The sequence below is a fragment of the Prunus mume genome, linkage group LG5 (genome assembly GCF_029339155.1).
Source record: "Prunus mume cultivar Tortuosa linkage group LG5, ASM2933915v1, whole genome shotgun sequence".
Classification (NCBI taxonomy): domain Eukaryota; kingdom Viridiplantae; phylum Streptophyta; class Magnoliopsida; order Rosales; family Rosaceae; genus Prunus; species Prunus mume.
In genome coordinates, this window is record NC_142702.1 from 14451188 (window position 1) to 14473981 (window position 22794).

At 36.0% G+C, this 22794-nt stretch overlaps 2 protein-coding genes and 1 pseudogene across 5 annotated transcripts; all 3 read left to right on the top strand.

Annotated features, from left to right (window-relative positions):
* Nucleotides 1–2494: 2494 nt before the first annotated feature.
* Nucleotides 2495–5834, top strand: LOC148917040 (uncharacterized; annotated as a pseudogene).
* Nucleotides 5835–7774: 1940 nt separating this feature from the next.
* Nucleotides 7775–14721, top strand: LOC103331277 (signal transducer, putative (DUF3550/UPF0682)). Of its 4 annotated transcripts, none has more exons than XM_089053446.1 (11): nt 7775–8065; nt 8169–8562; nt 9170–9376; nt 9890–10111; nt 10786–10845; nt 11172–11238; nt 11354–11500; nt 12241–12332; nt 13240–13422; nt 13515–13651; nt 14078–14721. In XM_089053446.1, exons 1-11 carry the CDS (start codon nt 7950–7952, stop codon nt 14310–14312), a joined length of 1860 nt encoding a protein of 619 aa, XP_088909572.1. In that variant the 5' UTR covers nt 7775–7949; the 3' UTR covers nt 14313–14721. The 4 variants fall into 4 exon arrangements, with proteins under 4 accessions (XP_088909572.1, XP_088909573.1, XP_088909574.1 ...); XM_089053447.1 differs by having other exon boundaries at nt 7777–8065; nt 11357–11500; XM_089053448.1 differs by lacking the exon at nt 10786–10845 and having other exon boundaries at nt 7778–8065.
* A 2166-nt stretch (nt 14722–16887) lies between these two features.
* On the top strand, nt 16888–22599 carry LOC103331288 (eukaryotic translation initiation factor 5B-like). Its single transcript, XM_089053451.1, has 11 exons — nt 16888–18362; nt 18457–18564; nt 18777–18877; nt 18988–19078; nt 19174–19284; nt 19420–19485; nt 20138–20197; nt 20306–20863; nt 21173–21292; nt 22040–22159; nt 22242–22599. Exons 1-11 carry the CDS (start codon nt 17133–17135, stop codon nt 22305–22307), a joined length of 2631 nt encoding a protein of 876 aa, XP_088909577.1. The 5' UTR covers nt 16888–17132; the 3' UTR covers nt 22308–22599.
* The last annotated feature ends 195 nt before the right edge of the window (nt 22600–22794 follow it).

Consider the following 22794-nt stretch of genomic DNA (forward strand, 5'->3'; position numbering starts at 1 on the left):
CGTTCCAGCACCTCCTTTTACCTATTGAAAATAAAGGAAAACCCCCCCCTCTATAAATTGGCATTCATGGCTCAAGCAAAGGGCACCAATTTTTCTTCAGCCAACACTCTTCACTCAGTTGCTGCAAGCATCCCAGCAGCCATCAACCCTCTTGGTTGCTGCAAGCTTCTCAACAACCATGAGAACTCACATTTCCTTAACTATTGCAAGTATTCCAGTAGCCTTCATATTCATTCCTCAGCCATCACAACCATGTCTTTTACTTTCTCACCCTTGAAATCCATCATCTTCTCCATAAAGCATCACCAAGCATAACTCTAAGCTTTTCATTCCTTCCAAGCTTTAAACATCATAGCCTTCAAACCTCAAGCTTTTCCTTTCATCCTCCTTCTCTTGAAACTCTTAAACCTTCATAGCTATAGCCACACACAACAAATTATCAACACCAAACTCAAATATATCCAGCACCAAGCCAAGCACATGCATTCTCATTTGTTAAACTTGTGAGTCTTTAGCTCCCACACTCCAAGCCCTCATGCCAAACCCATATAATCTCATATCAATATTAGCAAGTCATCTTCAACTCTTCGTCGAGCTGCCGGAAACATCAACACAAAACACGCAGCTGCTGGAAGAAGAACAAAGTACTCCTCCGAGACTTGCTTCTCCCTCAGGATACTTTGGGCCTAGTTCTCGCTAACTCAGACAAAGGGGCAACGGAGTCTTCATTCATTACTTTACGGCGATCCAAGAATCAACAAAACCCAGTTGAGCCTTCGGGCGAAGAAGACCCCAATAGATATATATATATATATATATATAAATGAAGAAAATAAGAAGATGGAGAATGAAGAAGAAATGGAGAAAGAAGAAGATAGAGATGAAGAACAAAAAAGAAAGACGTGCATCTAGTTAATAAGCTAAATTCGAGGAGAAATTGTATCTCCAAAAGAATAAATAACCCTAAAAGTATGAGCAATAATAAAATCCACGTTAAATAGGAATTTGAGTCAAGGAAAAAAAAAATGAAGGTTCGACATTTACATTCAAAATGTAATTATTTGTTTAATTGTACATGATCAAATCTAATCATTAATGGCATATAAATTCTCATCTTACTCATTTTAGACAATAAGGATATAATATGAAGAAAAAATTTAATACAAATTAGTCAAATACAAAAGTTTGAATCAACATGTCAAAAATGGAATGTAATCTACGTGGCAAACTAGTCAAAGGACTTGTATCAACAAATAATAATTCGAGGACTAGACCCAACTATTGATTGGATTTTTGGACTTCAACAAACTTTTCTATTTTTTTTTCTTCTTACCTTTATTGTAATAAACTTAAGACAAGAAGAATTAATATCTTTATTGTCTTTTCTAAATCCAGCCAGCTGTAGCTTTATTCTACTTACTTTTTTTTTCTTTTCTAAATTAATATATTAACACATGGACTTATCTATATATATAAATCAAAAGGCAGAGAATGATGAAACATTCAAAATACCAGAAAATGTCATTGGTTAATTCAAACATTAAGAATTGAAATTATTAATTAAAAGTAAATTTAGGTTTTAGCCATACAAAAATTTTCACTTCTGGAAAAAGCCAAAACTTTTCCAAAAAAAACAAAAAAAGCTTTGACTTTTCAAACCAAAGACATGTAAATATAATGGATTCCTTAGGAATCCAAAAATAAATAAGGGCATTTTTGTCCATTTTGTCTTCTTTTCAAAATATTCTCTCTCCTTTGGCATTTTCCAAAAGCTCCCTTAATTAAATAAGGATGATATGGTACATTCATATTTTTATATTAAAAAAATTAAAATTAAAAACGAAATAAGATAATAACTACTCATGTTTTCTTTTATTTATACTATATAAAAAAATTAATAATAATTATAAAAAATAAAAAAATAAAAAAAAACCAATTGGCACATGTGTGAGTATGTGCCAAGGAGCTAGTATATATATTGTATAGTACAACCCTAATTTCTACCCTTACCAAATAATCTTCATCAATTTCAAAAATTCTCTTCATCTTTTGATTGCAAGTAAGCCATTTCATTTTTCTCTCTAATTCTTCGCAACTGTAATTTGAGGTTCCGTATAATTTTTTTTCAATATATTAGTTATTTTATTCGTTTACGTGATATAGTAGAAATTTGACATACATGCATCATACTTGTATCTTCGAAATATTAATGATGTTGTTTTATAGATATGAATCGAAAAGATCTTGCGTGAAAGTATGCAAAAGAAATAGAGGGGAAAAAAAATACTTGAGATGCACATTTTGTGATCAAAGATGTGGTGGAGAAATTTCTAGACTTAAGCATCATTTGAGTCAAACTCATCATGGTATGAAATCATGTAAGCAAGTTCCTGAGCATGTGAAAAAAGAGTATGTCGCAACTTTGAAAAAATTTCAGCTAGAAAAAAGAAAGAAAAATGAAATTCTTAGAGAGATTGGGGATGGCACACTAGAAATGTTGCAGTTGATGAGGCTCTTAGAGCACAGCCTAAATCAAAAGGACCAACGGATAGATTTGTCACTTTGGAAGCTCGGCAAAGTACATTAAATTCAGCATACAAACAAGAAGAAAGAAAGGAAGTTTGTCAAAAGATTGGTCGTTTTTTCTTCTATAGAGCAGTCCCATTTAATATTTTAAATGATCCATTTTGGCTACCTATTGTGGAAGAGAATGCTGCATATGGTGTAAGATTTAAGTCTCAATCAATGCATGAGTTGAGGACTTGGATTCTTAAGGAAGAAGTTGGATGCATCACGTAGGGGAATATTGTTAGACGGCGACACTAAAGCTAAACTCGCCTACTTGAAAGCAAAAGCTTCAGTGGATCTTTATTTTTATTTTTGTAAGTTCAGTGTAGATGAGGAGAATAGGCTTGCTAACTTGTTTTCGAGAGACTCTACTTCACTTTTGGATTATGTTGCCTCTGGAGACGTCCTCATGATGGGGTTGATCCGATATCATGTGGTTGCATAATAAAACACACACATGGATTGCCATGTGCACATAAGATGCAAGAGTTCATACGGACAACCTATTCCACTTGATTGTATTTATTAGAGTCTCGACCTACAGCTACATTGAATAATCCTCCAGAAAATGCACAGTTAGAATTATTTGTGAAGTGGTTTCAAAGTTGTAGTTCTGGGACAAAGAGACATGTTAGTATGAAATTACAAGAGATTATGAATCCCGCATCTACCACACTTACACAACCCTGATATAACCATTATTTCGTACATTTTTATTATCTTTCTCTTAGATTCTTGCTATGTTCTTGAGTGAGTTTAGTCCATTTTTTCTTAATTTTGTGTTTTACTAGGTTTGAAGAGTAAAGATGGAAAAGCAAGCAAAAGGAGCAATTTTGGGATTGAAATATAATGTGAAATCCTAGGAGCAGAATATACTGTACTTCCTCATAGCGAACCAGATGTTGAGCCTTATATCGTTGGAAAGATACGGATGTTAGCTTTCTGTATAATTTTATGGTTCGTGATTTGGACATGTGTGGAGAGAGTTGTGGCCGTTTTAGTACAGACAGTTCGGGCAGAATGTGTTCTGCGGGTTTTGCAAAATAATCCATTGGAAGTCCAATCCTTGGAATCCAATTTATGTAAATTGCATTTGGAAAGTGTCTATAAGGATATGGAGTTATTTTATGAAGTCTGATCCTATATTTAGTAGGATTTGGGATGCCAACTAATCAAAGACAATTGAAGCTAAACTAGGAAAGGATAGTTACCAAGTCAAAAGAGATTTTGTTCTTTATTTAAAGAATACCAGAAAATAGGGTTCTTTTATGCTAGAATTTGAAGGAGAGTCAGAGAGTCACTGCCATCTTCAAGTTCTCAAGCATCAACACAATCCATAAGTTTTATTTTATGTTTTCTAGTTTTTTCAATTATGTTTTCTTTGAACATGAGTGACTAAATTATTCTCTAGGGCGAGGATGATGCCCGAGCATGGATAGTTATGATTTTTAATGCTATGTAATGGATTCTAAGTTTCTTTTAGATGAATGTTTAATCACTATTTTAATTGTTGCTATTTGTTTAAGTTTTTTGATTGATCACCTTAGGGTTTTGCATCTAGTAAATTGGAAGATGAATTTGAGGCAGAACTTGCAATATAATTCAATTAGCTTCTTGTGATTAAGTGTGGTGAATTACGTTATTGCTTGATGAAGAATAATGGTTTGCTTGGTTCTCTCGTTTTCTATAACGTAATGAATTCAACTTGTTAAATTTATGCCTTAACCAGGATAGATTGCAGGATTGAATATATGATCTTTGTCTGAACTAGAAAACAATCTTACACTTAAGGAAAACTATGGTCTGAGTACCTAAAAAGGACTTAGATACGGAAATTATCATCTAAAGAATCAAAAGAATCTATTGAATGCATTGAAATCTAACTTGGATTGCTTGTGGTTGATTCCGAAACCCTAGACCTTCATCATTGTTTTTCAACCTTAAAATTTAATCTTTTTATTCTTAATTGCTTTAATTAATTTCATTGTTTGTTTCATAAACTTTCACAACAACAATCTCTACAATTTTATTTGCGTATTAGTTAGATTTAATTTAGGTATTTGAATATTAGATTAATTTGGAATCCTCGTGGGAACGATACTTGGACTTGTCAAACGCTATACTGCATCAATTTTGTGCACTTGCAAGGATAGACCAAACCCCAGGTGAAGATTAAAACAAAAGGTCGTCCAAAAGTTGACACATCTACTCGACGTTTGCCTTCTGCTTTTGAAGTTGTCTTATTTGGTCAAGATAGTGTACACTCAACTGACAATGTTGTTACAAGACCGCCACGTAAGAAGCCAAAGACTATACCCCAACAGTGATCAGTATGCAATAGTCAGACACAACCATTGCCATATGTGAATCCAAAGAAGCCGCCTTAGGATCTACCTGTAAATAGTTACAATATTAAATTTGTATATTGTTGTTTATATCATAATTTGGGCTTATGTAATTGTAATATGCAGGTCTATAGGCCTAAACTCATTGTAGATGACTCTTGCTTAACACTAGAGTTTAACAAGTGGTTTCCTAAACATATGTTGATACATATTAGAGGGCACAAGATGTTAAGCGTGATGCTAATTGTGGTTTTAGTGCCATTGGATCATTGATGGGGTTTGGTGACAATGCTTGGGGCAAAGTATGCAGACTTGTTAAAGGAGTTAAGGAAAGAATCTGTCATATACTAGTTAATATTAAATGGTAAAGAACGAGTACAACATATTAAGTTTATGTTGGACTATTTTGAGGACTTCCCACTTCAAGATAGGTAGATGACTATACCAGATATGGGACACTTAATTGCATCTTGTTATAATGTAATCCTCATGACTTAGTCAATACATCAGTCACTTATATTTTTTCCATATGAGACTGCTCCATTGGATTCTATCTATCGCCATGAGATTTCTATTGGATTTGTTAACCACAATCATTGGATTAAGGTAAAACAATTAAGATGTTTATGCATATATATGTTTGCTTACTATTCTTTTCACATAACTTGATTTATTTAATTTTTTTATTTTACAGGTTTATTTGGAAGGTCAACGCCCTATGCCACCAGTTGATGAGTGTTGGTTGAGATGTACAACCATAACTGCATCAGATTGGCTTACCCCATATCAACATCGTATACGTCAGTTTAGAAATGAAGCTAGTGTAGGGGACCCTTATGATAATGACCCTATATTTATTGAGTAGTTTTGTGAAGCATCATATTGGTGACATTAATTAATATTTTCATTTTCATTATATCATTGGAGGAATTAGACAATAATATCGTAGCACAGATGAGGTGGTGCTACGGCCCAGTAGTTTTTTTTGACAAGCAATAAAACTTTAACACATCAGCAATTAAACTCAAATGAAGTTGTAACGTTAGGCAACGTTGTTATGGTCGTTTGACGGTTTAACACCGTTTGCGTTTAACCCGACTAGATTCTTCTTTGAAACTATTCTGGATTGAAATTTCTAATAATTTGTTGAAGGTCCTCAAATTTATCTCTTACTCTCAAGGTCTAGGTTTTCTATTGTTCAATTCCTCTAAGCCAATTTTTCGATTTCTTCTTAAATCGTTGATGAAATTGAGCATTCATTGTTGTTAATAATCAAGGCACGTATGAATTTTTTTAGAATCTTCTGAGGTGTTAGTGCAATCTGGAGTTGGGTTCGAAAAATCCTACATTCAATCAGTTGTCATTTACAAGGCAGGAGGGAGGGGCTGCGATGGAGACTAGTTTTTTTTTTCCAGATCAGCTACTGCAAAGCACCACGACGACCACCTTGACCTCGCCGACTACCACATTCAGATCTTGATTCCACCCTAAACAATATGATATCGTTCTCGATTATTAAAGAAAAAGAAACAACAATCTCATCCATACTTCAAATAATCAATCAGAATTTTGAACTGTGAAGAGCTTTTCTTTTGGACCAAAAAAGCTTTTCTTTCGGTTTCTTAGCAGAAAAAAGGAACATAATTAAAAAAAAAGGAACATAATTGACCTTAGAACTGTAACTTGAAAACATCAGTAATGACGTTAGAACACATTTAAGCAGTGTCCGACGTGTCAAAATTTTACCATGTGTTGAAAAACTACCGGCCGTAGCACCACCTCATTTGTGCTATGGTACTATTGTATAATCTCTCATACCATTGACAGTTCTTGTTTTGTAACATAAATATAATAATTATGATGACTTTTTGCTCATTTGGCTTTTTCTAGCATAAAAAATGTCATGAGATAATTTGTGCTTAATTTCCCATTTGTCCTTTTAATGAAAGAGGTGATGATTACAAGAACTTGGAATTGCAAAAAAAGCGTCAATATTTTTAGTAGAAGCATAAATCCATATGAAAAGTCAAGGATTTATAAACACTATTAAAAAAGTCAAGCTAAAGATCAACTATAAAGTAATGCTACAAGTATTATGGTGTACTAGGGGTATTTTTGGTAGTTCAATAGGGTATACTTAGTTAATTACATTTTGATTAAAATATTATTGTATACTCAGTTAATTTTAAGATTCGATTAACAGCACTGTTCGAGGAATCCCTAAGGCCACCTCCAAAGACCCATTTTTGCGAGGGCAAGAGGCCCTTTTCGGGTTTGGACCTTGGTAGCGTGCAAAAGCCCGGGCAAGCCCAAAGGTTGATCTTGCCTAGGCTTCACTGAAGGCACTAACGTCGACAATGAAAAAAATTGAAAAAAAAAAACCAAAAAATTATGGATATTTTCCCTATAAATACATAACAATTTTATTCACTTTCCACACCAAATCCTCATACAAACTCTTCTCCTTCCAATATTTGTAAATTGTAATAATTTTTTTTCTTGCATTTGTAAATTGTTTATATTTTTTCCATATTTATTTTTTTCTTGCATAATCATTTTATTTCTTACATTTCTAAATTGTTTATATTTTGTTGCATATTCTTTTTTTTTTTCTTGCCCTTGCCCTAGCTTTTTGGGGTGGAACCAAAAAAAGTAAGGCTGCCACTATTTACTTGAATAGCATCAGTCCTTGTCTTGCCTTTTCTTTAGCCTTAACCTTTTGGGGTGGACATGCTCTAAAAACCATTGCCGAATCCTTTTTTCCCGGGAAAGAAAATCTAACATGTTTTGGGGATTAATTGAAATGTATATAGATTTATTGTGTTGATGGAGAAATGAAAAAAAACAAAACAAAACAAAACCTAGCGACCCATACATGGCCCAAACAGAAAGCCCATTTCCAAAGTTTACTGAACTGAGAAAGGAAATGGAGACAAATTCCTCGCTCCTCCTCTTCCTCCTCCTTTCTTAGCTCACTCACACTTCCAGTCCACCACCACCCCCACCAAAACGACACCACACCAAACCAAAACGACAATGCAAGCACAGCCAACCCCCAACATCCCAGTTAGCGAGTTCTACTGGACTCTCCTCCACAAAGCCGACAAAAAATTCTCCAAAATTCGAGAGCTCCCTTATTACCATCGCAACAGGTTCTTCCAATTCCCATCCATTTCTTGCATCAAAATCTAAAATTTCAAAATTTATTTCTTAATTTTAATTTTAATTTATTTATTTTCTCAAAATTTTGGTCAGGCACGAGTACGATGCTTACTTCTACAAAGTCTTCAAGGTGTACACGCAGCTATGGAAGTTCCAGCAAGAAAATCGCCAAAAGCTCGTGGAGGCTGGTCTTCGTCGATCGGAGATCGGCGAGATCGCGTCGCGAATCGCTCAGCTGTACTTGGGCCAGTACATGCGGACCAGCGAGGCCAGCTACCTCTCCGAGGCTTACATATTCTACGAGGCGATTCTGAGCAGAGAATACTTTAAGGAGGGCATGTTTCAGGACCTGGGCTTGGCCAGCAAGCAGCTCAGGTTCATTTCTAGGTTTCTCATGGTCTGCTTACTTTTGAATCGGCGGGAGATGGTGCAACAGCTGCTTAATCAGCTCAGAGTCTTGGTTGATGAGTGCAAGAGGACCTTCCAGGTTTGTGCTTTTTCAGTATTTTGTTATTAAGGTTTTTTCTTGAACTACTCGTGAACATTGAATTGCTCTGTCTATTTTTGTTTCGTTTTCAAAATGAAAAATTAAATTTAGTGTGTATTTTTGCGTGTTTATCCCCAGTAGTTAATTTCAAACTTGAAAAGACAAGAAATATCGAAAATCTGTACAAGTATATACAAAAAAGGAAATAGAAAGAAAGAAAAATAAGAACGCAATAAATATATCTCAATATTTATATAAGATTATATATAACTAACTAGGCAATCATAACATCATGGATAAAGGAATAGTTTTAAAAGGCTCTGCAGTCATTGAGAATAATGGAAAAACATCAGTTTGGTGTGATTTTATGGATTCCCAAACGGATGTTGTAGCTTTGATTGTAAAATCATAATTTATTTTTTTGATATTTATGGGGTTAACTGAGGTCTATGACTTAGTCATACGGTTTTGTTTCCATGTAATATGTAATGCATAACTCTATACTTACATTTCCCCGCTCAAATTCATGAAAGGAAGTTGAAAAGTTTAAGCATTTGTGTTCTTGCAGATAGGTTTTATAGTGACATTTTAATGATCTTGTTTCCAGGAAACTGATTTTAAAGAATGGAAGCTGGTGATTCAGGAAATAGTTAGATTTTTGAAAGCTGACACAGCTTTTATGAATATCAGGCCTTTGAGGTATAGTCTTGTCCTAGACTGTCATCCAGATTCCTTACCACATGTTTCCACATCAGTTGCAAAGAGGTCTTTGAGACTACGAGATGCGATACTGAGCAGCTACCATCATAATGAGGTTAGGTATTGAGGTTTTTCCTTCACTCTTTTTCTCTTGGACAATGAAATAATAATTGTTAAAGTAAATTGCAATCCTTTGTGGACAAGTTGTGTCACTTAATATAAAACAGCTAGTGCACAAAAGCTCTAGCTAACACCAACAAAACAGCCAATCCTTGTGGACTATGTAGTTCTCTTTTCTTCTTTTTCTATTTTGATCTTTCTGTTTCTAGATGTAGTTCAGATGGATGATCTTTAAGGGGACCTCTTGTTTTATGTGTTGTAACTATCATCTTTTATTTAGTGAAAATTGTTTTTCTTGAATTAAAAAAAGACAAAAAAAAAAATCCAAATACGAACAGCTTTCCAATCTGCAAAAATAACTGGAATAGGTTCTCAGTTACTTGTTGATGTTTCCAATCCACAAAGTAGTCAAGGTTCTCAATTGCATATTTTTTGATTCCTTATGAATATAATAACTGGACTACTTTTGTGACATTTTCTGTTTTCTCTATGGTTACATCCAAATCAGGTAAAGTTTTCAGAGCTCACTCTTGACACTTTTAGGATGCTTCAGTGTCTGGAGTGGGAACCTAGTGGCTCATTTTACCAGTCAAGTGGTGCTAAAAATGGTCAGAATGGGGCACCAGCGTCCAGCCGCATTAACTACTCCCAGGATATTGCTGATCCTACCCTGCCACCAAACCCACGAAAAGCTGTCTTATATCGTCCTTCTGTTACCCATTTTCTAGCAGTGAGTATAATGAGTAATGTTAATTTACTGATCAATTGCTCGTTGCTCTTGACTTGTTAGCTTGTAGAACATTTTGGATGTATTGAGACTACAGTAGTATAAATCTATGATGAGGTTGTAACCTTTCTTCCATATACTAGTTATGTTCAATGGCATTGACTACCAAAAGTCTTAAAAGCAGTGCCTTTGTAAAACAATGAGAATCAACTTAAATGGAAAAACCATGGAAAACCCTGTTTACTTGAACTACTAGAATGAATTCAAAGACTAGTGACCTACACTATCATTCTTGTGTAAACATTGTGAGGTTGGAGTTTCTTTTTCTGAAATATATCCCTCTTGAGTTTAATGCAAGTTACATAGAAGCATGTCCTTTTGTTCTTGATTTGAGCAGCTATCATCCTGCTATGCATCTGTGTCACAACAAACTTGTATATGACAACAGAGTTTCTCCTTGATTCTGTTACATCTGCCCCCTCATCCCCTCTATGCAATTAGTTTCGGCCATCTTTGTAGGATTTATGCTTGAAACTGAAGTTTCATGCTTCATTCTAGTAAAAGAAATTTTTTAAGGTATGATTCTTATTGTACATGGGCCAAATCTTGTGTAGGACCCAGAAGTGTTTGGATTGTGTCAGTCGTGTCATGGCCCATAATCCTTTTTCCTTTTGCAGACACTTAAGCAATTCCATCTGACGTACGTTGAGTGCCTGTCCACGTCTGATGGGCATCAGGTGTGGTAGGAGGCATGTCTCTGCATCATAGTATCTATAGTTGGAGGATCAAGCTAATAATTACTACATATCAATTTGTAAAATGATGAACAATTTATATTTATTCTGTGACTTTGAGTAAGCACACCATTGTTTTCAGTAAACACGCATGGAATGGTTTTGGATCAAATATAACTCTTACCATCATTTTTTCCCTTTTGCAATAGTTAATTCTCCTTGTATCTGAATAATGATCCTCTCTCTGCAAGATTGCAACAACGATGTATTATTTTTAATTAAGAGCTGCATAGGTGATAACTTTTCAATACTGTTTGCATGACTGGCAGGTTTTGGCCACAGTTTGTGAGGAGCTTCCCCCTGATGGAGTTATCTTGATATATCTGTCAGCTTCAGGTGTGAGAAATTAGTTTGTATCTTAGCTCAGGGGTTTGTTTTGTTTATGTGTTGTGTAAATCAACATTTCTTTTCATAATTAAAATGGTTCATTTAATAGATATTATATCCCCAGCAGGTGCTGGAATGTACTCAGATGCGACCTCCCCTTCTACGTTGGCTTATCCATCTGATAGACTAAACCCTTCTCGCGGACAAAGTAAAGGAGATGGCTCAAGCTTTCAAGCGGGTTGTTTACAGTTTGGTACCCATGGAAATGGAGGTAATTTTCAAATAACGAGGACCAAATAATTGCAAACCATCTACTGAAACAAATGAGGAACAAATAATTACATACCATCCATTGAAATGATTAAATTTGGTTATATGCATAAGTAAATATTAAAAGTGTTGTCTAAGGGGCCATCCTGAGTCTAGATTTGCACGATGTCCCTAAAAAGTTGGCCTAGCAAAAGAAAGAAAAAACTCAAAACGTCTGAAATGCCTGCCAAGTGTTTTGTCAGAATTTGTAGTTTGTCATTCTTTCTTCCCTTTGTGTGAGTTCTTGCAAGATGAGGTTGTAGGGGTGCATCAAGGAGAAGCTAATGGTGCACTCTTGATTAGGAGGTGCCTTGGTTCAAATCAAGTGATCTCTAGTACTGGCAGCAATAATAAAATATAAGGTTATATGTTTTCTGAATTATGGTGGTTGAAGGGGTAGGATAGGTTGAGTGGGTTTAAGAAGAGATTGATTTGGTTGAATAAGAAGCAAAATATTTTAACACTTTGTAGTGAATTTGTAATTATGTACCCATAGAAAGTCTAGACCTACATTTGTTGTTTCTCACATGTCATGTTTCACTAATATGTAATTCATCAATGGATTTCCTGGTTATTGTTTATGAAGATATTGAATTGAACAATAGGAATGGCTTGCTCAAACTTGGATCTTGTTTCATTTCCTTGTTTTGCATAACTTCTAAGGATCAACTATTCTGATATTATACGCAATACCTTTTTCAGGAATGAATAGCATTTATCCTAGTGACTTGGTTCCATTTACAAGAAGACCACTTTTTCTAGTCATTGACTCTGACAACAGTGAAGCTTTTGAGGTAAGTGTATTAACTCTATTTTGTTATTACACATCCTTTAGTTAGAAATTTCTAGATGTGTGTATGAGGGTTGGACTGGAATCTCAATAATTTGTTTTACCTGTAAAGAAGTTTAGGGATTTAAAATTGAAGATATGCTGTGAGGTTTGAAATGTCAAGGGTAGCTGGATAATCTCTTATTACAACTCAATAGATTTATGGTCCATACATTAGCTCTAAGTGTTTTAAGCAAATAAGTTTATGTTTAAAGTTTGCAGTGCTCTCGTTCTGCAGCATTTAGTATTACGCCACCAAACATCTTTCTGCAAAAATATATACACACTTCAGGTGAAGTGTATTGAAAAATGTTATAAAAATCAGTATATTTAATTTTACTTCAGAAATATATAAATATTTCTAGCTCTTCATATCACACTACAATATCTGCTGCAAGTTCCTAACTCTCCCCTTATGTTACATCTCTTAAAATTTTCATATGGCCTCGTTGGATGCACTGATCATTCCTAAATTGGCTAATTTCTTAAAGTTCACAAAATGACTGAAGGTTGAGTACTGTCTTTGGTAGTGATTTCAAATTTCCACAAATGTGTGATATTGTTCTCTGAAGAAGCTGTTAATGTATGTAGTAATTGGGTACTGTTAGACTTGCATAGTCAGTTATATCTACTCCCCAAAGAATCAGATGACACCTAGATGTATGTACCTGTCACTATGTAATAATCTTAACCTTCCTCTCTCTCTCGCTCTCTCTCCACTGAGCAGAATTATTGGTATGGTAGCTTGATGAGTGAGACCTATGCTCATTTTTCCCCCATTTTCCCTCTTCTTAAAATTCATTTAAGGATCAGTAGAAATCTCTATTACTCTAAACTATAGGGAAGATAATTAATGTTTAAAATGTGCTCAGGCCATAAATGGAGTGCAAAGAGGTGAAGCACCTGCAATGCTCCTATCTTCTAGTTCTTCATATCACATTGCTTCTATTGGTTCCTCTCGTCAGTCAAGTGGAAGCCTGTTCACTATTTTCCTCACAGCTCCTTTGCAGGCTTTCTGTTTATTGATCGGTATTTCAGGATCTGACATTGACATGGTGCGTAAAAAGTTGACACTTTTTTCTCTTCTTACTTGAAAAATACATTTATTTAGTGTTTCCTAAAAAGTTATGGAATGAAAACGTATCAGGATACATATAACAAGGCCGAGAAGCTTCTTTCCGGTTCATTTAGTGACTGGGGGTCTACTTTGGTGACATCAGACACTATTGATCCTGTTTGGGCACAGATTTTGAGTGACCCATTCCTAAGGCGACTCCTTTTGCGGTATTATTTTATTTCTTCTTCGCTCTTATGTAAAAGTATATAATGTGCAGCCCTGCAGAGTCTCTAGTGTTTTATTCTTCTTCTTTTTATTTATATTTATTTATTTATTTATTTTTTGTTGTTGTAATTTTGTCTACCACTATGAAGCTTTATGGACTGCTCTTACAAACACATCTTTTGGTTCTTTGTCACTGTGAGCATGGAAAATCAAACCTTTATCAGCTCTTTGTATTAATGCTCTCAAATTGGTTAACCTTTTCATCTCTTTGCTTATTTTTTCCAAGAGTTCTTATCTCCTGGGCGAACGGTTCCTTGTCATCTTAGTGTTTCTCTCCAGTACTTAAGTTGTACAAATTCTGCTCAATTGTATTTCCCTTGTGTGTGTGATACATGTATCTCTGTATAAATTATGTCTTCTTCCTTCAGGTTCCTATTTTGTCGGGCAGCGCTATCACTCTATGCTCCAACTTTCAATAAGAAGGAATTTATTCCCAAATGTATACCGTGTCTTCCAGCGTCTGTCCTGCCAACGACAGCAGCATGTCAAACTGTAATTTTGCAGATAGCGAACGTCTTTGGAGCCACAGGCAAGTTCATCTTTTCAGAAGGACTTGAACTCCCAGAAAATAGACAGGGTGACTCGGAATCAATGTCATCTTGATGAATCATATGGGGCAAAGGACATTAGAGAAGAGATAGACAAATGAATGGTTTGTGAGTTCCCTGTTGGTATTTCAGATTCTTGGTGTTTGTATAGGAAATTTCTAAGCCTTCAACAACGTCCAAGATGATGCAAAACCTTTGTAAGAGACAAGTTGGACTTTGGATTTATTATTTTCTTTTTTATTAAATGGAAAGAAAAACAAAAATTGATGTCTGTATAATAGAAGATAGCTCTTCTCCTGGCAATCCACCGAGTGACCCGTCCTAGTTGAATCAGGTTGGCCTGGATTTCAGTTTTCCCTCGAGTCAAGTCGTAAGCCTTGCTGCCCAACATCTCATTTAGGTGCAACGTTATTTTTGTAAACTATTGTGGATGATTTATACTCATTGCATTCGAATTTTCTTTATTGCAAATCTGAAACACAAACTGTCAAAATATTTATTTGATTTCATTGATACTCAATTAATCATAACATCTGGAAAAAAAATTAATCATGACATACAAAAAAGCAGGGTCCAAAATGGCAGTGAATTTCACTCAATGAGGCATAAATTTTTCATGTACATTGGAATTATTTGATCAACAGTGTCTACACAACCCAATAAAATGGGGTGGACTGACCACACATGCACGGTTCCGTTGATGAGTTTTATTGAGAATACTATCCAAACCAAATCATCAATTTTCAGTTTGGTTCCGTTTAAAAAAGAAAAAATTACTATACCCTAAATTGGAAAAATATCAGGCCAGTCATTCTATGTATCTGGATTAACATTTGCGTGGTTACTATGCTTTCATCTTTGTATTAACTTTTTATGGGTATTTGTATTGACCTCTTGTGGTTTATGGTTTTTGTACATAATTTATGAATAATTATTGCTTTTCTCTATTGAAAAGTGGAAATGGATCTTGATTTGCAGACCAATGGTCTCAAGTTCGAACCTTATGACATATTGATAGTGTTGTATTAAAAATAAAAACAAAAGCAAAAACAATGGGATGAGTTATAAAATAGAGATGAGAAATAAAAGTCAGACGAGGAAGAAAATTAAAAGAGAGAGGAGAGAAGATTAGAAATGCTGGAATTGGGAAAGGAATGGGAAGATGTCTGGTGAAGAGTGAGCTCATAAGTTAGTGAGGTCATATATCTATTTGGAAGGAAGCTACCCGGAGGTCGCTCACTTGGTCCACAAGAAATACTTTTTGTATATAATATTATTAGTGTTATCCGAGACGTTTTTCCCGTAGGCTTGGCCCACAGTCGGAGGGCTTTTACTTGCCCTCCAAGAAACTAGCTTCAAAAAAAAAACATCAAACTTCGCCTACCTCGTCGGCAGAAAGCAGGAGCAATAAAAGCTTACAATTTTAAACACACAGAGAGAGAAGGTAGCGAGAAGAAGAAGAAGAAGCTCTGCCCTTTTTATCTCTGATTCCTTTCCTTTTTTTTTTGTTCTGGCAGAATTTTTAAACTGTAATTAGGGTTTGGTTTTGAGGAGTTCTTCTGCTTCCTCTTCTTCAATTCAAATTTCGGTGAAACAAGACGGCATATGTTTATGGGTAATCAGTCGTATTTAGAACAAAAATAAATAAATAAATAGAGAGAGAGAGAGAGAGAGAGAGAGAGAGAGAGAGAGACCTCAAGACCAAGGCCTTTGATGTGGGAATGAGTGGCTACGCTGTTCTTCTTGGTAGTGGACTGAACCTCTTCTATCCCACCTTGTCCATAAGTTGCAGTGGAGCTGTGAGGCCTCTCTCTCTCTCTCTCTCTCTCTCTCTCACTTCTCTTTGATGAAGCTGCTTTGGTTTCTCCGAAAAGAAGCGATCAGGCGAAAGGGTTATGTCGCTGTGCGTCAGGGCAAAAAGGCCATTGTACTGTTCATTAGTAACATAATTAAAAGGGCAACCAGTTAAGTAGGGGCACAAACGTCATTTCAATATTTCCAATGAACAGTTTAGGAACAGTAACTCGGATTCAGTTTTAGTATATAAAATATAATTTCTTCAGAATCTCAGATTTTCCAATTTGTTTATGCCCGCTTTACATGTTGATAGTATATGATACCGTGATATTTCAGGCATTGCATGTGGAATTTATTAGCGTAATTGATGATGTATTTTCTCTTTATCAGTTAGGTTTCAGTATCAAGATCATCTCAACTCTAAGCTCTTAGCATTGAAATGGGGATTGATGGTCGAGTTTTAGAATCTGTCGACACATCAAACAGTGTGATATTCATAGGTAAGAAGAAATCATCCAAAAAGAAAGACAATTGTAATATTTTTACTGCATTGAGTGAAGAAGCTGGGGTTGGGAGTGACGTTATGGATGTAGTTGAACACGAAAAATCAAGTACCGGAACTGGTAAAATTGAAGCTCTTGATTCTGAAGTTATGAAGAGTAAAGAGGTTCCAGAAACTTCAAAAAGTAGGAAAAAGAAGAAGACTGGAAGGACTGCTCAAGAAGAAGATGATTTGGATAAGATTCTTTCTGAGCTAGGTGAGGGGTGTTCGACATCCAAACCTGCTGCTCTGCCTAAGCAAGAGGAGATTGAACCTGATCTAGTTGCCTCAGTCGATGGTCCGGCTGAGAAGGATGGTGAAGAAGAAGTTCCTCCTACTGTGCTGTCTGCGGCAGCAAAGAAGAAGAAAAAGAAGAAGGAAAAGGAGAAAAAGGCAGCAGCTGCAGGGGATGCTACTTCTTCTGTGGGTTTTAAGGATGAAAACCATGAAGAAACAGAAATTGAAAGGACAGAACCCAAGACAAATCAGGTGAAAGGTAAAGCAGCAGAAAAGAAAGTGCCAAAGCATGTTAGAGAGATGCAAGAGGCTCTTGCTAGGCGAAATGAACAGGAAGATAGAAGAAGAAGGGAAGAAGAGGAGAGACAGAGGAGGGAAGAAGAGGAGCGGCTTAGGCTGGAGGAACTTGAGAGGCAAAGGGAGGATCCCAGACGTAGGAAAAGGGAAAGAGAAAGGGAGAAACTACTAAAGAAGAGACTGGAAGGCAAGCCTATAACTGCAAAGGAAAAAGAAGAAGCCCGTCGGCTGGAGGCAATGAGAAACCAGATACTTGCTAATGCAGCAGAGAGTTTGCCTCTCCCTACCACAGACCATGAGAAACCGGCTAATAGACCCTTGATTCAGAAAAAGAAGTCAAAACCAGCAGCCATCGCTCCAAATGGTGTGGCTCCTGCAAAGGCAGTGGAAAACATAGAAGAAGAAGAAGAAGAAGAAGAAGAAAACCAGCAACACACTGTACCTGAGCTGGATTCTGTGGAATGTGACAATGTTGAAGAGGTGGAATCAACATATATAGAGGAAAAATCTGACATTGCTGAATCTGCTAAAAATAATGGAATGGAAGGAGAAGCAGAAGAAGAAATTGATGATGTTGATGAATGGGATGCAAAGAGTTGGGATGATTCTGCTGTTAATCTTTCTCTTAAACATGGATTTTCTGATGAAGAGATTGACTCTAAGCCTGAACCTGTTGTGAAAAAACACATAAAGAGTGCAGGTGCCAAGCCAACAGTTTCTGCCCAGAAAAATGTTCCTACTCAATCAATAAAATCTCAGAATGTTGAGAATAAGAAAAAAAGTAGGAAGGAAGATGTTGTTGAAAAAGAAATAGCAACTTCAGATGCTGCCCCAAAAGAGAGTGAGGATAACCTTCGTTCACCTATTTGCTGCATTATGGGCCATGTGGATACTGGTAAAACTAAGCTATTAGATTGTATACGAGGCACAAATGTTCAGGAAGGTGAGGCTAGAGGTATTACTCAACAAATTGGTGCAACATATTTTCCTGCTGAGAACATCCGTGAGAGAACTAAGGAACTGAAAGCTGATGTGAAGCTGAAGGTCCCAGGTCTATTGGTCATTGATACCCCTGGTCATGAGTCATTCACTAATTTACGGTCGCGAGGTTCAGGTTTATGTGATATTGCAGTTTTGGTTGTTGACATTATGCATGGCTTAGAGCCTCAAACAATAGAGTCACTCAATCTTTTGAAAATGAGGAATACAAAGTTCATTGTTGCATTGAATAAGGTGAGGTTTATTATGGTCAAATCCACCCTCTGGTTCACTACTAGGTTCTCCTCATCAATGTTTAATTTTATTTTCTTGAATATCCAACTTTTAGGTGGACAGACTATACGGGTGGAAAACCTGTCGAAACGCACCGATTGAGAAGGCAATGAAGCAGCAATCAAAGGATGTAAAAATACAGTTCGAAACCCAGCTCGTACAGGTCTTGTGCATTACAACCTTGTCTTTCTGTTTCACTTTATTAAATTTGGCTTTCCTGGTTAAACCTTCAATTTTTGTATTGGGTTACCAGATTATCACTCAAATCAAGGAGCAGGGGTTGAATACTGAATGCATTGCAACCTTATATTTTTATTTCACTTTATTTAATTTGACTTTCCTGTTTAAACCTTCAATGTTTGCATGGGTTGACAGATTATCACTCAATTCAAGGAGCAGGGATTAAATACTGAACTGAATAATATGGATAAAGAAATGAGGGAAACGTACAGAATTGTACCTACAAGTGCCATTAGGTATGTCTTATGAGCTAGCCTTATCTTGTTTTTATAGTTTCTGCTGTGAAGGTTATTTCAGCGGTTATCTTTCTGCTGTGTCCTGATAATTTGGTTTCTGAATATTCCAGCGGTGAAGGGATTCCAGATTTGTTATTAGTATTGGCGAAGTTGACCGAGAAAACTATGGTTGAGAATCTTACTTACAGAAATGAAGTGCAGGTTTGATTTCTTTTCACCTTGTTTCCAGTTATGTAAAAGGGTTTAACAGTTGAGAAATTTGAGTGATCTGATTGGAGGCTGATCTTGTGCACCAGTGTACTGTGTTGGAGGTTAAGGTTATTGAAGGCCTTGGGACAACAATTGATGTTGTACTGGTTAATGGCGTGCTTCACGAAGGAGATCAAATTGTTGTTTGCGGCATACAGGCAAGCATCTAAAATCTTTATCAAAGACATTTTTACTGTTTTTGCAAACTTTTTCCATTATTTGTTTTACAAATGCAACATGTTCAGAATTTTAGAGATGATTATCATGTTAAATACCATTTTCGGTCCTTTTAGGGACCTATCGTTACTTCAATTCGAGCTTTATTGACACCACATCCGATGAATGAACTTCGTGTGAAGGTAAGTTTTTCTTCTTTTTCCTTTTGACATATTCTTTTTGTTATTGATGTATTTTTAGGCCTTTCTCTTTGATTGAATGCATTTGCATTTTTCCTTAAACATGCATATTGTGTTCTTTTATTTTCTTTTTCTTTTCCAATTTTCGTTTTATAAAAATTTTTCAGTAATTGTTCTTGATAGACCAGGTTAGCACAAAATTGTTCCAGTAGCTACCCTGTGTGGTTTGGATTAAAGCTTAATTGTTTTTTTCAGTTCAGATACAGTAGGAAACATTTTGGACCACACAATTAACCTAGTTTTATAAAATATTCTATTTCCTTCCATGGATTAAATTCAATCCAGTGGGATCTTTCATTCACATTTTTTTCCCCTCAACAACGATCCATGTGGCATTTCTAACTTTATAATAAAATAGGTTCCAGATTTGAGATTCTTTTCCTGTTTAAGTAATGTTGAAGTGCATCAGGGTTTCTTTTTTTTTGGATGCTAACTATTTGAACATCCTTTTTGCTGAATATATCTTTTGATTTTTTTCTCTGTTATCAACTGGATTATTCCAAAAGTTAAATTGGTTTCTCATATGAACCTCTAGTGTCTGAGACAACGCACTGTCCATTGCATCAGATGATGATTGTATGGTTCTTGGTTTCAGGGAACGTATCAGAATCATCGTGCAATCAAGGGCGCACAGGGTATCAAAATCACAGCACCGGTAATTCTTGTTTGAAGTCAAGGCCAATCCACTTCTACTTATTTATAAGGTATTTGTCAGTAGACCCCTGTTGCGTGAGATTTACTTGATGTTTCATTTTTTATGCAGGGTCTTGAGCATGCTATTGCTGGCGCTGCTCTATATGTGGTAGGGCCTCATGATGATTTGGAAGAGGTCAAGGAAACAGCTATGGGAGACATGAAGTCAGTCTTGAGCAGGATTGACAAGAGTGGTGAGGGAGTTTGCGTACAAGCATCTACTCTAGGCTCCTTGGAAGCATTGCTAGAGTTTCTGAAGACCCCAGAAGTTAATATTCCTGTTAGCGGTATTAGTATAGGCACTGTATATAAAAAGGATGTCATGAAGGCCAGTGTAATGCTTGAAAGGAAGAAAGAGTTCGCCACCATTTTGGCATTTGATGTCAAAGTGACACCAGAGGCCTGGAAACTTGCAGATGATTTGGGTGTGAAGATTTTTATGGCTGACATCATCTATCACTTATTCGATCAATTTAAGGGCTATATCAACAATCTGAAGGAGGAAAAGAAGAAGGAATCTGCTGATGAAGCTGTCTTTCCTTCTGTGGTCAAGATTTTACCAAACTCTGTTTTCAAGAAGAAGAATCCAATTCTCTTGGGGGTTGATGTTCTTGAAGGCATTTTAAAGGTACCACTATATACGCTGGATTTGTTTTACTTCCACACGCCCTGCTCCTCTTAAAAAGGAAAAAAACGTTTAACGAGAACCCAAGCCACTTGGTTTTTGAAAGCCTTCAGAAGCTCCTGCATCACTTTGGATAAACTAGTGGAGTTTCTCAAGAAGATTTATGGACTTCCATGATTTATTTTAGAAACTGGGGCCTAGATAATGCTCAGGGGGCTTCACAGGAGTTTTCTGAAAGGGTTATATTAGAAGATTAACGAAATGTTTGTCAATTATATCCAGCTATCTTTATATTTTATGCACTTTGTGCAGGTTGGAACTCCAATTTGTATTCGTCAAAGAGATTTTATTACTATCGGGTGCATCGCATCCATAAAAAATAACCAGAGACCTGTTGATATAGCAAAAAAGGGAATGAAGGTATCCATTAAGGTATGATAAATTTTGACACGTATATATACACACTCATGTTGTCAGTATCAGTTGGTAGTACATTTCTGCAACCTTTAATGTTCTTTTTGAAGCTGCTGCTATTCTTGTCATGGGTAAATCTATGGAGTTATCCCAGCAAAAGTTATAGGGCTTTGTCACTTTATTGATGAAATAGTGGCTCGTAGAAATTTAGGCTTTATTGAATCAATGCTCTTTTGTATGACTAATGACATCTTCGTAGGGTTTAGGAGTCCCATAATGAGAATCTTGGTACTCGGAAACTTTGCATTCCATGTCCATGGCTCATTGATTGGGCTGCAGCTCACTTGAATGGGAAACTCTTGTCTACTTTGTTATTCTAGATCAAATCCAATTGGGATCTCCCCGATGGAGTATACTGGACTTCCTCGAGCTAGTTCTTTGGTGCATTTTTGGCCTTCGTTTTTATGATTCTTTATTGGTTTTAGCATTTTGCCAAAGTGTTAGTTGCTAGCTGATTGTGTGCTGTAATCTTTTAGGTCTGGATTGGTTTGTTGCTGTGGTTGTTATCTTGTATTTTGTTTGTTTTTGTGTTGTGTTTTTCCTGTCCTATGTTGATATTGAAGTCCACTTGAACTTTTGTTGTATTATTTGGACTTTGCTCTACTCTCCATATGGTCAATTTATTCTTTTCTTAACCAAAAAGAAAAAACCGTTGCACTTAATTGTAGTGTGCTTTTTCAAGTCTTTTTGTGTGTGTTCATGCAGATAGTTGGGACGAATCCTGATGAGCAGCAAAAGATGTATGGTAGGCATTTTGGAATTGAAGATGAACTTGTCAGCCATATCTCAAGGAGGTCGATTGATGCACTGAAGGCGAATTACCCGGTAAGTTTGAATTTTTTTACAGTTAAGTCTTGGACAATGTACAACTCAACCATAGCTCTTAATTGTAATTTTAAATATTCAGGATGAACTCTCAAATGACGAGTGGAAGCTGGTTGTAAAATTGAAGAAACTTTTCGAGATACTGTGAGAGAAGCGGCAACCAGAAAGAATCCAAGGTCACAGAAAGATTTTGATCCTTAAGCTTTACTGCACCATTCCAATTAGATTTAGGCATTCAAGTTCAGATGTGATCATGTATGGAAAGGGAGAGAAGGTTCCATTTTGTGTTTGCATGAGGAAGTCCTTTTACCGAAGTTACAAACAGACCTCTGATTTTTTATCCTGTTAGGCTAATTTCAATTTTTTTTCCATGTGGTTTTCTTTTTAAACTGCAATATTGTTGATCAAAGTGTGCAATTCTGTAAGTATTGTTGATAGAAAATGTATCTTGCTTTTTTGCTATGCCCTCTCTGTGCCTTGGTATTTGTTTCTCTTTCTAGAATGTGCAAGTTCTTGTTACCCGTCAGTGGATTTGTGATTCAATGCTTTGGGTTTTCAACTCTTCCCAAATTTGAAGTTTGTTTCAATTCCTCAGTTTCTATCTACTATTTACTGTTTGGGTTAACTATGTACAA

Bases quoted from the DNA above. Each gene is read 5' to 3' on its own strand.
- LOC103331277 (XM_089053446.1), top strand. From the start codon at position 7,950: ATGCAAGCACAGCCAACCCCCAACATCCCAGTTAGCGAGTTCTACTGG. The intron at 9,377-9,889 runs GTTAGGTATTGA...CATCCAAATCAG, and splicing joins GCAGCTACCATCATAATGAG to GTAAAGTTTTCAGAGCTCAC. The intron at 10,112-10,785 runs GTGAGTATAATG...TTCCTTTTGCAG, and splicing joins CTGTTACCCATTTTCTAGCA to ACACTTAAGCAATTCCATCT.
- LOC103331288 (XM_089053451.1), top strand. From the start codon at position 17,133: ATGCAAGAGGCTCTTGCTAGGCGAAATGAACAGGAAGATAGAAGAAGA. The intron at 18,565-18,776 runs GTCTTGTGCATT...ATGGGTTGACAG, and splicing joins TCGAAACCCAGCTCGTACAG to ATTATCACTCAATTCAAGGA. The intron at 20,198-20,305 runs GTAATTCTTGTT...TTTTTTATGCAG, and splicing joins GTATCAAAATCACAGCACCG to GGTCTTGAGCATGCTATTGC.